The 16,036-nt window shown below is 34.1% G+C and overlaps 1 protein-coding gene and 1 long non-coding RNA gene across 10 annotated transcripts in view; one reads left to right on the top strand and one right to left on the bottom strand.

Annotated features, from left to right (window-relative positions):
* LOC140697427 (uncharacterized) overlaps window positions 1–16,036 on the bottom strand; it is a 161,161-nt gene that overhangs the window by 47,991 nt on the left and 97,134 nt on the right. The window lies entirely within an intron of this gene.
* UMAD1 (UBAP1-MVB12-associated (UMA) domain containing 1) overlaps window positions 1–16,036 on the top strand; it is a 194,043-nt gene that overhangs the window by 166,101 nt on the left and 11,906 nt on the right. For 3 of the 8 annotated variants that reach the window (XM_072964940.1, XM_072964941.1, XM_072964942.1), the window contains exon 4: window positions 105–146. The exons of the other annotated variants lie outside the window; for them this stretch is intronic. In XM_072964940.1, coding sequence (XP_072821041.1) covers window positions 105–146 — 42 coding nt within the window. The remainder of the gene's footprint in view (window positions 1–104; window positions 147–16,036) is intronic. 8 annotated transcript variants of the gene reach the window in all.

Here is a 16,036-nt window from a genome sequence, read left to right as displayed (position 1 = left end):
TCTTAGTATAGTAGTAAAGCTTGTGACTAGAAATTCTTCTCAAATCTTAAGGCCAGGTGCCCTTAGTGATACCAGCTTTTGTGACTGTCATACTTTTATTACAGGAAGAAGTATCTATCCTTCAGAACTCTTCACTGGATCCTTTAGTAAGAGCAAAGCTTTTTTTCCTATAGTGCAAGGAAAAATCCTTCTAGTTTGTTTTATGAATTTGAAATGTCAGTTATTAGCTTTTCTTAAAATGGAGGCTTTCCTAAAATCTTAAAATATGAAAATCTTGCAAACACCACTTATCAGGGCAGTGGAAATAGCTTTTTAAGTAGATCCAGTAAGTACCATGCTAGAATTTTCAATCTCACTGCACTTTTTGTAAGACACTTATGTCCTCAATTTCACATTTTTGTTGGGTATGCTCTAGTCATACTATCATGTTAGCATGTTACTGGGAAATGATGCTAGTAAGAGACGGGCCTCTAGGCTATATATTTCCTTAGTAAATTGCTAGGCAACTGGTTATTTTCTCTTGCTAAGCTTTAGCACTCTCTGTGTTAGTATTGTGAGAACAGCCTTTATCTGAGCTAAAGAATTGCTTGTGTGTAGAAAAGTGATCCAGTGGTCAGTTTTATAGAGTGTTGTTCTGTGATGTGTGAACTATGGCCTTGGACCAATTATTTAATGTCTCTGTGCCTCACTTCCTTGTCTGTAAATTAGGGATGATACTGTAAGGCGGTTCTGTAGGTTTGAATGATACATATGTAAAATATATATGTAGGGCATAATGTTCCATAGTATCTCATTATCAATTTTATCTTAGTACAAAAGAAGAGAAAATGTTTATTCTTTTGAGTATTTTTAGCCTCTTTCTCCTCTTTCCCAATAATCTTTCACCACTGAAGTAAGAGTTCTTGGTCAAATCTGCTTATAAGGACATCTTTTCCATATAGATATAAAAGTTCTTAATTATTATCTGAGAGATCACAATCCTTATAATATTTACAGCTGGAGATACTCTCTTTACAAATATAATAACCATAAAATATTACACTTACAAAAATTTAAACAGATTAGATTTATATTAAAAAGCTCATCTAAATAGTATTTTTCCAACTGTGCCAAAATAATAAAATACCTAGGAATAAATTTAACCAAGGGGGTGAAAGGTCTGTACACTGGAAACTATAAAACACTGATGAAAGGAACTGAAGAAGACACACAGAAATGGAAAGATATTCTGTGCTCATGGATTACAAGACTTAACATTGTTAAAATGTCCAAGGTAATCTATAGATTCAGTGCAATCCCTATCAAAATTCCAATGGCATTTTTCACAGAAATAGAAAAAATAATCCTAAAATTTGTATGGAATCACAAAAGACCCTGAATAGTCAAGGCAGTCTTGATAAAGAACAAAGCTGGAGGCATCACACTCCCTGATTTCAAACTATTTACAAATCTATAGTAATCATAACAGCATGGTATTGGCATAAAAACAGACATGTAGACCAGTGGAATAGAATAGAGAGCTCAGAAATAAACCCACACACTTATGGTCAATTAACTTATGACAAAGGAGGCAAAAATATACACTGGGGTAGGGACAGTCTCTTTAATAAATGGTGCTGGGAAAACTGGATAGCCACATGCAAAAGAATGAAAGTGGAGCACTATCTTAACACCATACATAAAAATCCATTCAAAATGGATTAATGATTTGGATGTAAGACCTGAAATCATAAAACTCCAGGAAGATAACATAGGTGGTAAGCTCCTTGACATGGGTCCTGGTGATTTTTTGGATTTGACATCAAAAGCAAAAATAAACAAGAATGACTACACCAAACTAAAATGCCTCTGCACACCATCAACAAGGGATGGGAAATGAAACTATCAACAGAATTAAAAAGTAACCTACAGTGTGGGAGAAAATATTTGCAAACCATGTATCTGATAAGGGATTAATATCCAAAATATATCAAGAATTCATACAACTCAATAGCACAAAAGCTAACAATCTGATTTTTAAATGGGCAGATCTGAATAGATATTTTTCCAAAGAAGACATACAGATAGCCAACAGGTATATGAAAATTTGTTTAACATCATAATCATCAGGGAAATGCAGATCAAAATCACAGTGACCAATCATCTCACACCTGGGGAATGGCTGTTATCAAAAAGATAAGAGATAACAAGTGTTGCTAAGGATGTGGAGAAAAGGAAACCCCTGTGCACTGTTGGTGAGAATGTAAGTTGGTGCAGCCACTGTGGAAACAGTATGGAGGCTCCTCAAAAACTTAAAAATAGAACTACCCCATGATTTAAGAATTCTACTTCTGGGTATTTCTCTAAAGGAAATGAAAACACTAGTTCAAAAAGTTATATGTACCCCCATGTTTATTGTGGCATTATTTACAATAACCAAGAAATGGAAACAATCTAAGTGTCCATCAGTGGATGAATGGATAAAGAAAATGGGAGATATATATCCATACATGTGTGTATATATATATATGTGTGTGTGTATACATAAAATATTATATATATGATATTATTCAGTCATAAAAAAGGAGGCAGTCTTGCTATTTGCAACAACATGGATGGACCTTGAGGGTGTTACACTAAGAGAAATAAGTCAGGCAGAGAAAGACAATCCCATGATTTCACTTATATGTGCAATCTTTAAAAAACAAAACAAAACAAAACAGATTGGTCATTGCCAGAAGGTGGGGGTTGCCAGGAGTAGCAGAAATAGGTGAAGGTGGTCAAAGATACAAATTTTATGTTATAAAATAAGTCCAGGGAATGTGATGTATAGTATGATGACTATAGTTAACAATACTCTACTGTATATAAGAAAGTTGCTAAGAGTAGATCTTAAAAGTCATCACAAGAAAAAAGAATTATTTTTACCAACTATGTGGTAATCGATGTTAACTAGACTTATTGTGATCATTTTGCAGTATATACAGATAATTAATCATTTTGTCATATACCTGAAACTAATGTCAGTTATATCTCAGTTTTTCTAAAACTAGACTAGACCTGTGAATATCCTTATTTGTCTACTCTAGTGGCCTATCCCGCCCCCCTAAAAAAAGCTCATCCAAATAGAATGGTAGGTTCCTTTTTAATTGGCTTTTTAAAATCTTGGTGAAATTTTGATAATCTTTGGTTACACTTTGGTAACTATACCAGTACTGTTATAGCATTGAATTGGATTTTAAAACTTGGTATGTATTCAGATTTAGATTATTAAAACAAATAATTTTCAGTAGTAATTGTTCCCAGATCTTAAATTTTAAGTATGGCAATTGAGTCACATGAGTTTAAAAGCTTTTCACTTGAGAAAATACATTTAATCAAATGTGCAGTCATTATTTGTTATCTTGCTCCTCTTCATGCTCACCCCCAATCCCATTTCTTTTCATTGCCTGCTGTTCCTTCCTCATAATGCTTCCTACAGTTGGCTTCCTTGTGTTTTGCCCAATTTCGCCTCTGAACTGTAATTCTCACCAGAGTAGCACCATGGCTATTTATTCCCCACTCTGTCTGGTGCCCAGACACACTAGAGAACTCAAATTTTTTTTTTAATAGATGAATGCAGTTGATATTCTGATTCCTAACTCATTTATTTCCTCTGTATTAAACTGCCTTAGCCATTTTTATAATTAGGATGCACATTTTTTAACTGCAAAAATGAAGGTCATTATTTATACCCATTTGGCCAAATTTCTTAAAGCTATTTGGTTTCTTGTAGTTACAAAATTCTTAAAATGTTTTTAGGTGGCAATCATCTTTTGATGTATTTGAGCCAGTATGAATTAAGCCAATGGGAAATTTTTTTTTTTAATTTACTACTAAATGAGGAAAGGAACTCTTAAAAGTTTCAGGTACCATTTGGAAGCTCTTTTGAACCAATGACATTATCTGGCATATAATTTTTAATGATTATTTTTAACATTTGTTAATACTATTAATTGAAGTCTCGTTTAACTTGACCAGTCTCTGTGTCATTTATTTTTCTACAGTGACTTTAACTGAATTTAACAGAATGTTATGCTACTCAGTATATCAAAATACACCTTATGGTCAATCTGTCTGTTTGCCATCTCAAAATAAAGTGACATACAATTGATGTTTTCAAAAAGAGAATGCATTTTAGTCATTTTTAATGCATTCTGATGAATTTGGTAATTGGGTCGAATGTGTGACTTCACTGCAGGAAGTCTCTAGTTCCTACATCAACAGTTGGTCTGATGTCTAAAATGTTCAGTGTGGTTAAAATTATATTCAGTACTAAATGTAGTACTTCCACTAAGGCAGGTAGAGTCAAATGACACTTCTGGTGGTCTCAAAAATGACAATAGATGATATGCTGAATGAAGGTTACTATTACTAAAATGCTTGATAGAAGAAGTTATTTCTCTGTGCACTATTACAGGAAGGGAAAGGGAGAAATCTGTGAAATCTTGACTGGAATGCTGCCTGGATCCATACCACTTGGGTTTGGAAGCCAGGAAGTAGTTATAAAAATTGTAATTGGCTCTTTTATTATCCAGTCATCAAACTTAATGAAAAAGACAGGTAGAAAGTGAAGACTACTTTTTAGAATTATTAGGTCAATAATCAGTATTTCTGAAGGGAAGGTTTTTTAAAAAGCTATATATACTCTGGCAATTCTGTCATATTTTACTTCCAGCATTATTTAAACTACTTTCTCAATTTGTAAGGATAATAAAATAACTTCTCTTGTTCTTTGAAAAACTCTGTATGTCCATTTCTTACAATGATACTGGTCTACCTGTTATTTTAGTGTCAGTAAAATACTTCCCTTATGTTGAAATTTAGGATAATACTGAACGTGGTGTAAGATTTAACTGGTTCAGATTTCATTATAGTCGACAAAGAAATAATAACTAACATTTACTGAGTCCTTACATACTGTGCTCCAGGAACTGTATTAAGGAACTTTACCCTTTTTACCTCATTCATTTCTCACAGCATCTTACCAAGGAGGTTCACTTATTCCCATTTTACAGAGGATGAAACTGAGGCCTATGAACATTAAGTAATCAAGGTGCAGAAATACACAGCAACTATTCCAAGGTCACAGAGTTGGGGAACCTTTAACCAGTGTTTATATTGTCTTTGCTACAGTTCAACACAATTCACTACAAAAGCATTTGTGGTGGTATGCACATAGGAGTTCATCCAGAATAAAATTAAGGAGCGTAGACAAGAGGAAGACCAGAAGCCAGGGATTATGGTCCCAGAGGACCATGTGGGAGGTCTTCTGAAAGAAGGGTAGAGGATAACACCACTCCATTACTCAGCCCAGCAACGTCATTCATTCATTCAGCAGTATTTATAGAGTGTCTCCTGGGTGCCAGGTATTCTGCTACGTACTACATATACAGTTGACTGGACAGGGACCCTCACTCACAGAGTAGTTGCCTTTTATTGGCAGATACAGACTAAAAACTAATCTAAAATAAAAATAGGCAGACAGACAAAATTACGACAGGCCATGGTAAGTATAGCGAAGGAAATAACCTATGGAGTGAGAGTGAACAAGGGGATGAGGGGATCTACTTTAACGTGGGGTGGACAGAGCAGGCCTCTCTGAGGAAATGGGTATTTAAGATAAGACTTCAAGCATTACATTGAAACAAAGAGTGTTAGAATTGGGGAGGAAAGGCAAATTAAAATATGATGCCCTTTCACATTCAGATTGGGAATGATTGAAAAACGTGAAAAAACACCAAGTTTTGGTGGTGTTGTGGGGAAAAGAAAACCCTCACATCCAGTATAAGTCTGTACAAGTACTCTAGAGAGCAATTTGGCAGTATCTAGCAAATGTGAAGACAGTTCTGTATACATATTCTAGAACAGTTATTCTTAAAAAATGTATAAGGGGGTACATTGTTTTTAGACTTCTTTTAAGATGTCATAAAATTTTCTATCATAACTTCAACATGCACAAAGGATGAGATTTCCCACATATTGTCAATATTGGCATTTAAACATAAAACTGTTACATCATTCCTTCAAATATATCTAATGAAATTGAAATCCCACAGCAATTTGACATGACATCATCCGTTTAAAAAATACATGAACAAGCTCTTCAACAATCAGAAATTTTCCATCATTCCTTTTTCTACTTGAACTCAGATTTCCATCTATTCACTTTCTCCAAAGAATTTTATCCCTTATCTTGAAAGTATTTTATTGATCACTGCACCATTTTCTTGGCAACAAAAAATATTGGTATGAAGTCATTAAAAATATATGTATAATTACTATGACCATAGGCCAAGTGAAAATTTCTTCTGAATTACTTTAATTATTGGTAGTATAAAATCAATCAAAACATTATAAATATATTATAAATTTTTGTAATTATTAAACTTAGAAAATAAAAGTTACAGAAGGACATCTCTTAATGAGATAGAAGAGCTTGATTTTTTCCTTCAATAAGCTCATGTATCTGAGGATGACTATTACTCAATGCAGGTAATGGTAAAATAAAGAGAAGGAACTGAGACACTTAATTACAGGGTAGGGGAAGAGCTTACAAAGATATATTAGTGTTTTTTAAACACATTAGATAGACTAGAATCTACAATATTCATTTCAAGTCTATCTAAATATTGTGGATTGCTTAAATGAAATTTTTAAATGAATATCCATCTATGATTTTCAAAAATACGTTGGCAAGAGAATGGAAGTGTTTCTTTTATGAGTCTGATTAAGTGTTTGAGAAAATAAAAATACTAACTGTGACCAAGTCCTTTTAGTTGAAGTTGTAGCTTTAATTTGTTGGAAGTAAAGGTGAAATTTTCACCATTAATCTACTTTGTCTCACTAGATTTTCCTCTTCTGAGTATTTCATATAGGTAGAATCATACAGTATGTGGTCTTTTGTGACTGACTTCTTTCACATTGCATAATGTTTTCTAGAGCCATCATGTTGAAACTTAAATCGGTATTTCATTTCTTTTTATTCCTTTCCTCTCATTGTTGAGTAGTATTCCATTATGTGGATATACCACATTTAGTTTATCCATTTATCAGTTGATGGACTTTTGAATTGTTTCTACCTTTTTGGCTTTTGTGAATAATGTTACTACAGAAATTTGTTTACAAGTATTTTTTGAATACCTGTTTTTAATTCTTTTGAGTATTTACCTAGGAGTGTAACTGCTGGGACTATGATAACTCTGTTTAAATGTCTGAGAAACTGCCAGGTTATTTTCCAAAGTGGCTGCACTATTTTACATTCCCACTAGTATGTGATAGTTCCAGTTTCTCCACATCTTAGCCAGCAGTTGATATTATCTGACTTTTTGATTATAATCATCATAATGGGTGTGAAGTAGTTCATTGCAGGTATCTCAAAGAGGTTTTTGTTTGTTTTCGTTTTTGTTTTTGTTTTTTGCATTTCCTTCATTTCACTTCACTGCTAATGATGTCAAGCATCTTGTCATGTGCTCATTGGCCATTTATATCTGCTTTGGAGAAATGTATATTCAAATCCTTTGCCCATTCTTCAAATGGGTTACCTTTTTATAATTGAATTTTAAGAGTTTACTATATATTCTAGATGTGCACATCCCTTATTGGATATATGGTTTGCAAATATTTTCTCCCATTCTGTAAGTTGCCCTTTTACTTTCTTGGTAGTGTCCTTTGAAGCATAGACATTTATAATTTTGATGAGGTCTAATTTATTTATTTTTTCTTTTGTTACTTGTGTTTTGGTGTCATATCTAAGAATCCATTGCCAAATTTGAGGCCATGTAGATTTGTCCTTATTTTTTCTTGTGAGAGTTTTATGGTTTAGCTCTTTAAGGACTTTGATCCATTTTGAGTTCATTTTTTTGTATATGGTGTGATAAGGGCCCAGTTTCCTTTTGTATGTGACTATGCAGTTGTGTCAGCACCATTTGTTAAAAAGACTGTTCTTTCGCCATTGAATGGTGTTGGCACCATTGTAAAAAAAAAAAATCACTTGACCATAGACACAGGTTTATTTTTGGACTTCCAATTCTATTCCATTAATATATATGTCTATCCTTAATGCCATTACCATATTGTCTTGATTACTGTTGCTTTGTAGTGAGTTTTGAGATCAGAAAGTATGGCTCTTCCAACATTGGTCTTCTCTTTCAAGATTGTTCTGGCAATTCTGGGTACTTGGCAATTCCATATGAATTTTAGGATCAGCTTGTCAATTTCAATAAAGAAATATACTGGGATTCTGATAGGGAGAGCACCGATTCTCTACATGACTGAGGTGATTTTTGTATATTGATCTTATATCCTGGAACCTTGCTGAACTTACTAGTTCTGATCATATTTTAATGGGTTTCTTAGATTTTTCTGCATATAAGATCATATCAAACAGCTCATACAACTTAATAACAAACAAACAACAATCCAAAAATGGGCAGAAGACCTAATTGAGCAATTCTCCAATGAAGACATACAAATGGCCAATAGGCACAGGAAAAAATGCTCAATGTCACTAATTGTCAGAGAAATGCAAATCAAAACTATAGTGAGGTATCACCTCACACCTGTCAGAATGGCCATCATTCATAAGTCCATGAGCAACAAATACTGAAGAGTGTGTCGAGAAAAGGGAACCCCCCCACACACTGTTGGTGAGAATGTAGTTTGGTGCAGCCCTTATGGAAAACAGTACAGAGATTCCTCAAAAAACTAAAATCAGACTTACCATATGATCCAGGAATCCCACTTCTGGCTATATATCCTGAGGGAACTCTAATTCAAAAAGATACATGCACCCCAATTTTCATAGCAGTATTATATACAATAGTCAAGACATGGAAACAACCTAAATGTCCATCAACAGATAACTAGATAAAGAAGATGTGGTATATTTATACAATGGAATACTACTCAGCCATAAAAAAGAACAATACCATTTGGCAACATGGATGGACCTAGAGATCGTCATTCTAAGTAAAGTAAGCTAGAAAAAAATACCATATGGTATCACTCATATGTGGAATCTTAAAGAAAAGAAGGGATACTATGAACTCATCTACAAAACAGAAACAAACTCACAGACATAGTAAACAATCTTATGGTTACCAGGGAAAGGGGGTGGGAAGGGGTAAATTTGGGAGTTTGAGATTTACAAATGTTAGCCAGTATAGATTTTTTTAAAAGTTTCTGCTGTATAGCACAGGGAACTGTGTTCAGTATCTTGTAATAACTTTTAATGAAAAATATGAAAAAAAAAGTGTATACATGACTGTGACATTGTGCTGTACACCAGAAATTGACACATTGTAACTGACTATACTTCTGTAAAAGAAAAAATATATCACCTGTGCATAGAGGTAGTTTTACTTTTTTTCCAATCTGGATGCTATCTATTATTTTTTATTTGTTGTTAATTGATTGATTGATGGCCTAACTGCCTTGACTAGAACCTCTAGTAACATTTTGAATATAAGTGGTAAGAGTGGACATCCTTCTCTTGTTCAAAAACCTTAGGGAGAAAACATCTAGTTTTTCACCATCAAGTATGATACTAGCTTGACTTCTCTGTAGATATCCTTTATCAGGTTGAGGAAGTCCCCTTCATTTCCTAATTTGTTAAGTGTTTTTATCAGGAAAGGGTATTGGGTTTTTTTCAGATTTTTTTTGTGAGCCTATTGAGATGATCATGCGGTTTTTATCTTTGATTCTACTGATGTGATGTATTACACTAATTGAATATCCCTAAACTCATGTAAACTCATGTATTTCAAGGGATAGTACAAAGCTCATGCCACAAGAAGCATACACTTAAATATGTATTGTCTGTACAGTCCTCTTTTCAAAACCAAATTAACTTCTGGGGTTGTGGAAGAAAAAACTGCAGGAGTAGCATAAATTGGGTAAATGTTTGTGCAAGTGAAAATATCTTTTGTTTTCCTTTCAGTGATTACCTACTCAGAAATTTTAAATTGTTTTTAAACTTGTGATTTGTTTTACTTTTTCTAGTTGATGATCCAGGTCTTTTAATATCTTTTCAAGCAATCATGAAATTTCTCTTTTGGACTGTATCACTTTAATCAATTTTTGTTTTTAGTTCAAAGTGATTAAACAAATAGGAAGTAAAAATGCACTCATGGGCCTTTTTAAAATCAACTGTACACTTTGAGCATGAAAGCACCACTTTTGTTTGTGCTACTTTAGGCATAAATAGCGATGATGTACTTCCCTATTTTTCTACATTTAAGGGTCCACCCAGAAGTTTGCAACTATATTGAGTCCCGGAAATGTTCTCATTCTCTTCACTTGCCTGTGATATAATCTCTTAGCATAGTTGGATCAAGAATCATGTTAAGTAGACCCCAGATCATGTGTTTGAGCCTGCTAAAGGCAAGGTAGCTTCTCTGTTTCCTGAGAACAAATTACAGCCCAGGTTCCAGCCACCTGGCACCTTCTTGACACTGCCTACCAAGTGCCATGAGCTAGAGAATGTGGGCAGTTGAAAGCAGCCAGTCCCTGTCCCTAGAAAACTGACCACAGAGGGCATGTTTCAAGAAGAGTCATCTTCATTGAACAAAGGACAGTATATGGTTACTTTAAGTTCTTAAACTTGACTGGAATATATTTGGCTAAGGTAAAAAGGTTATTTTAAAAATATGTTATTCAGACATCACAATGGTGCTTTTAGGGATTAAAATAGTCTAAACAGTCTATAATTTCAGAGTTTCTAAGATTCACATAGAATTAGCATATCTAGCAGGATATAAAAATGAGCTATAATACAACATCCAATGTTTTTTCCTTGAAAAAAAAATTGGTATCTTACCATTCCATGTGCTTTTGGTTTTGTTTTGAGAGAAAATGGAAGTATGATTTATTCTACACCCCTTTCTGAAGAAGATACTTTTTAGTCTTTAGAAACAATTGCACCATGTTTAAAAAGACATGAAGTAAAGTTTCCCTGGACTGTGCTGGACTTGGGAGGCAGCACAGAATGGCACTTAAGAGTCTAATTCCAGAGTTGGACTAAATTTTCTTCACGTCAGTATTTCCCATCTGTTCAATGGAGATGGAAATAGTACCCACATCATAAAGGAAAAATTATGAGACAACACAGGTAAAAAAAAAAACAAAAAAACAGTGACTGACAAATAAGTGCTCATTAAATGTGAATTAAATGTGAACTATCTGTGGCAGTGGATGTAAATACATGATGAGAATATTAGGACTGACCCAGAATGAAGTTAATAAAATTAGAATCACAAATAACTAACATAATTTACTTACTAATAAGTATCAGTGCTCATAATCTAAACCCTGATCTACCTGATGGGTAGACTTTAAAGTATCTAGTTTCTTCAAGGACTTCTCATCATCAGCTTACCCGCAAAGAGGACATGGGAGGGAAAACAGAGCTCTGTTGGATTTTGAGTATAGAAGCTGTACATTTAAGAGCACTTTTGGAAATGACAGATGTTTATTTTTAGGCCACTTTGGTGGTGGAAGCCAGAGGAATTACTTCTAAAAGGCAAAAGGAAAATTCATACTAGGTTCTGACAACTTAGTACCTCGAACCTGGTGAAACACCAGACCTTTGAAAACTAGTGCTCAGATCAAGAACCACCATGCAAAAGGCTGGCCCTAGAATTACATGCTGCTGCTTCTTCCTCCCACCTTTCAGGAGGCCCCTCTTGCTCCTGGGTTGGTTGGCCATCATGAAAACCAAGCTGATCCATGGTAAAGTCGCCTGGTGGCCAAAAAGGAACTATGTGAGGCTCTTCCTACCACATCTCATCTTCCATTTCTGTCACTTAGCAGATGGCCTGTACTCACACTTTCACTTCTGATAGCCAGTCATTCCCACCGCCAGTGAACTGCTTTCTTTCATATACATATATCCTTCTTAACTCCCCTTCTCTACCAGATTTTGCTATTTAACTTCAGGAAAATTCTACCTTGTCACCTTCCTATTTATGGGAGGAAGAAAAAAAAAAATCTTGATTAACACAGCTCTCCAGATTTCCTGGAGATACTTCCAATTAAAATACCCCATAACAAACCTACACCAGCAATCTTGAAAGTGCTCTGAGGTATCTTTCAGATTCTCTACTGAAGTTCAGCTTGTACAACTTAATTTGCCCTTTTCAAGTACTGACATTCAAGATAATTTTAATGTTTTATCTAATTTTTTGTTATCCTGATTATAATCCTAATGTTATTATAATAATTTTCCTACATCTATTTACTGCAGATATGTAGGATTTCATCTCTGCTGTGGACTCACTGGCCTGATATAGTCTGAGTTTTTAATAATTATAATGGTGATTTTTAGGCCATAATGTATTAGAAGATTGGCATCTGCCTGTGTTTTTCTTATTTGACCACTAAGTATTTGTTTCTTATAATCAAGAGCAGAATGAAGTTAGGTATTTTTCTGTGGTAGGAATCCTTTTCATAACGTTTGAAGTATCCTTTTAAGTTATATATACCCATCAGTCAGTACTTTCTTTCTACAGTTATCATTTATATTGATTTATGTGGTATTTCCTTTAAGAATTTTTACTAGTACAGAAGAGTTAGAGTCTAAGTCTCCTTGGAATCTTGGCCTTTTAGAGTTGATCCTCTTGTCCAATTATCTCTTATTTCAGAGGAGTTAACTGAAACACAGAAACATTAAATGATTTGTTTAACAGGGGTTAAGTAGAGGCAGGAGTCCTTGGGACTTGGATCTACTGCTCTTTCTACTAAGTCTTGCAGATTAATTTTGCATTTGTACCAGAAATAGTATATATTCTGATAATTACCTTATTCCTCCCTAAAAACTTAGGAATCTTGAAAAAGGATGACTCAAAGAATTGATTACACATTTATCAACTTTTCTATTGTTGGTCTGAAAGCATTTTGTAACCCCACTTTGTATTAGTATCTTTTGAGAAATTCCAAGCCGACTTACATATATACATATAGTGTGTCGTTCTGTTGAGGCATTTAAAATGTTTATAAATTAAACTTTTAAACTAAATTTTTTCAAATTTATCAAGCTATGTGCATTTTAGATTTTCCTCTCATGACTCTTTTGGATACAATTGTGGCTTCTTATTTTTAATCATTTCTTAGCATTATTCACCCTCTAGTTTGTTGAGTAATCTTTCCCCAAGAGCAGGTAATGATATCTTGTACCCTTACAAACACAGAAAAAGGAATTACAGCATAGAGTTCCAGTGTGGGTGAAACATCTTAGGTTATGGAGCTGTTTCAAACAGGATTGAAATAGCATCAGTTATCCTCAGATTTTCATTCATAAAATATTAAGTTGGCAATGCTCCCTTTAACTGTAATTTTTAAAACAAAGCAAAGTATTTTAAAAGTATACAAACAAATTTATTTTATCTAAACAAATCTGTAACTCAAAATATGCAGGAACTACAGTTTATGTTCTTCTCACTTCAGGCTCTTGCTAACTTTACTCTACATCATTAAATATTCTGTATTCCTCTATTCATTGGATCCTAACAATCCTTTTAGGATTATTTCCGAGAATTTCCACATAGTTGATTTTACTCTAGCTTAAAATATTGTCCTACAATAGCCAAAAGGTGGAAACAACCCAAATGTCTATCAGTAGATGAAAGAATAAACAAAATATGGTGCACAATAGAATACTATTCAGCCTTTTAAAAAGGAATGAAATTCTGATACATGATATAACATATGCATGGTACCTGAAAATGTTACACTAAGTGAAATAAGCCAGACACTGAAGGACAAACAGTATATGGTTCCATCTCTATGTGGTACCTAGAATAGCAAAATAATAGAAAGTATAGTAGAGTGGTTACCGAGAGCTGAGGAAGGGAGGAATGGAGAGTTCTTTAATGGGGCAGAGTTTCTGTTAAGGATAATTAAAAAAAAAACAAATTCTAGAGATGGATAGTGGTGATAATTGCACAACACTGTGAATGTTTTTAATGCCATTGAATTTTACACATAAAATTTATCATCTTAACCATTTTTGTGCTGTGTATTTTACCACAATTAAATATATATATATTATCCCAAGTTAGCCATCAGATATAATAATAGCACTCTCTTTGGGCTCTGAGTGCGCCAAGAAGGGACTCAGCCTCCTGCCATTCCTAATTGCCCCTTCCTTCTCACACTGAGGCGGAGAAAACACAGCTGTATTTACTTTTCCAATCCTATCTTCTATTTTGAAACACAACCTTTTTGCAAATGAGAGCCAAGGTCAAGTGACACAGTTTTCTGCTCACCTCTTCGGTTTTCCAAACATTATTTTTCTACTGGAGTGCTGGGTTAGGTGCAGCACGCTAGGGTTACGCTATCACTCAGATGCCCTCTGAGTGGAATCTCACTATAGCTGACCTTCTTAATGTCTGGACTCAACTGGGTATGATGCATGTCCCTTCACTTGCATCTGGATAATAAGACATACAGTTGTGTATTCACCAACTATAATATTTCCAAGTGTGGGGACCATTCCACACATCAGATTCAAATTACAAAGGAAATAATAAGGCTTTTCTTAACAAATATGTCCCTATTTCTTAAAGAATTGTTTCCTGAGGTTAGAAAGAAGCTTATATGCAGGGTGAACTTGAAATCTTACTGATAATTGTCCTTGAATTCTGGCTATGGGCACGACAATTCCAAGTGCACACTAAAATTATGTGTTTACATAATAATGGTAAAACAGTGACAAAATTTGCAATTAAAGAACGGTAAAACATAAGGTTGTTGTCTGAAGACAGAAAGCTAAACATAAAATGATTGAGATCTGAATGTTTATTCTAAAAAAATACGTTATACTTAGGTTATGAATTTATTAAATGTTCATTCCATCAAAGCATATGCCAAAAAAACCCCAGCATGTAGCTATTACTTAACATTTTTGTATTTACTTTTTTTTGTATTTCCTGACAGTATCCTATGCTATTTTGTATTTCCTGCTAGTATCCTATGCTATTATTTCCATTCAGTCAATATCATAAAAGTGTAAATATTTTTATATCTAATTATAAACATCTAATTATATATTAACAGATATAAATATATTATCTTACTAGCTTTAAAAATAGAAAGTATTCCATTTTCTTTCTTATTGTATATGCAGACAGTTGAAGTACTTTATTGTTTTACAAAATGAAAATCATTAGAGTGACATTAATATTCAATGTGCTGAGGAGATGTGCAAGATCATTTTTCATTGTTTTCCTTTGAAATTATCTGGGGAAAAATATGATCTTGTTGCACTGCATTCTGAAGAAGCTGAATAGATATTTAAAATAAATAAAGCTCTATAAATGGGAAGTTGAGTAGAATCCAGTGTGACTAATAAGGAGTATCAAGTTCTTTAGACCTGTGGTGTAAATAACAAGCTAGTGAATTCGTGCACCAAAGCCTTAGCCCTTGTGGAACCTTGGTCTGATCAGATGCTACAGTTTTATAATAAGCTGTTACATATTTTATCTGGCTAGGTGGATTTAACCTAGTAATAAGATGCTTAGTTGACCTATTACTTTAAACTCTGTTTCCATAGTGGCACAGTCGATATTTTTGGAACTTCAAACTCTACCCCAGATAACACTTTTCCATAGAGAAATTATTCAGCTTAAGTGCTTAAAAAAAAACAGACAAGTAAGCTTTAAAATTATTTCTCTGGATAATGGCCTTTACACTGGAAGGGGAGCATTGGATTGTATGTCAGGAGACTCAGAGTATAAGTCTCCTGCCAATTAGTAGTGGTGACCTTAGGTGGTCCCTAAACTTTGAGCCTCAGAAGGTGAGAACAGAAACAGCTTCCCTATCAAATGTAGTGGGTCAGTGAGGCTCAAATTAAGTAACGCCCATGAGACTACTACAGAAACCCTGTAAAGCACTAAGCAGATGTTAGTTGCCATCTCTCCAAGATTCTGATTAGAACTTCTCTGATCTCACAGATCTAACTGAATTATTAAGCTGCTAAATCATACCAATAAGTTGTTTCCTCGAGCATTACAGAGCTTAG

The sequence above is a fragment of the Vicugna pacos genome, chromosome 7 (assembly GCF_048564905.1).
Source record: "Vicugna pacos chromosome 7, VicPac4, whole genome shotgun sequence".
NCBI lineage: Eukaryota > Metazoa > Chordata > Mammalia > Artiodactyla > Camelidae > Vicugna > Vicugna pacos.
Note: the sequence above shows the minus strand (reverse complement) of the source record. Positions and strands in the feature narration are given on the sequence as shown.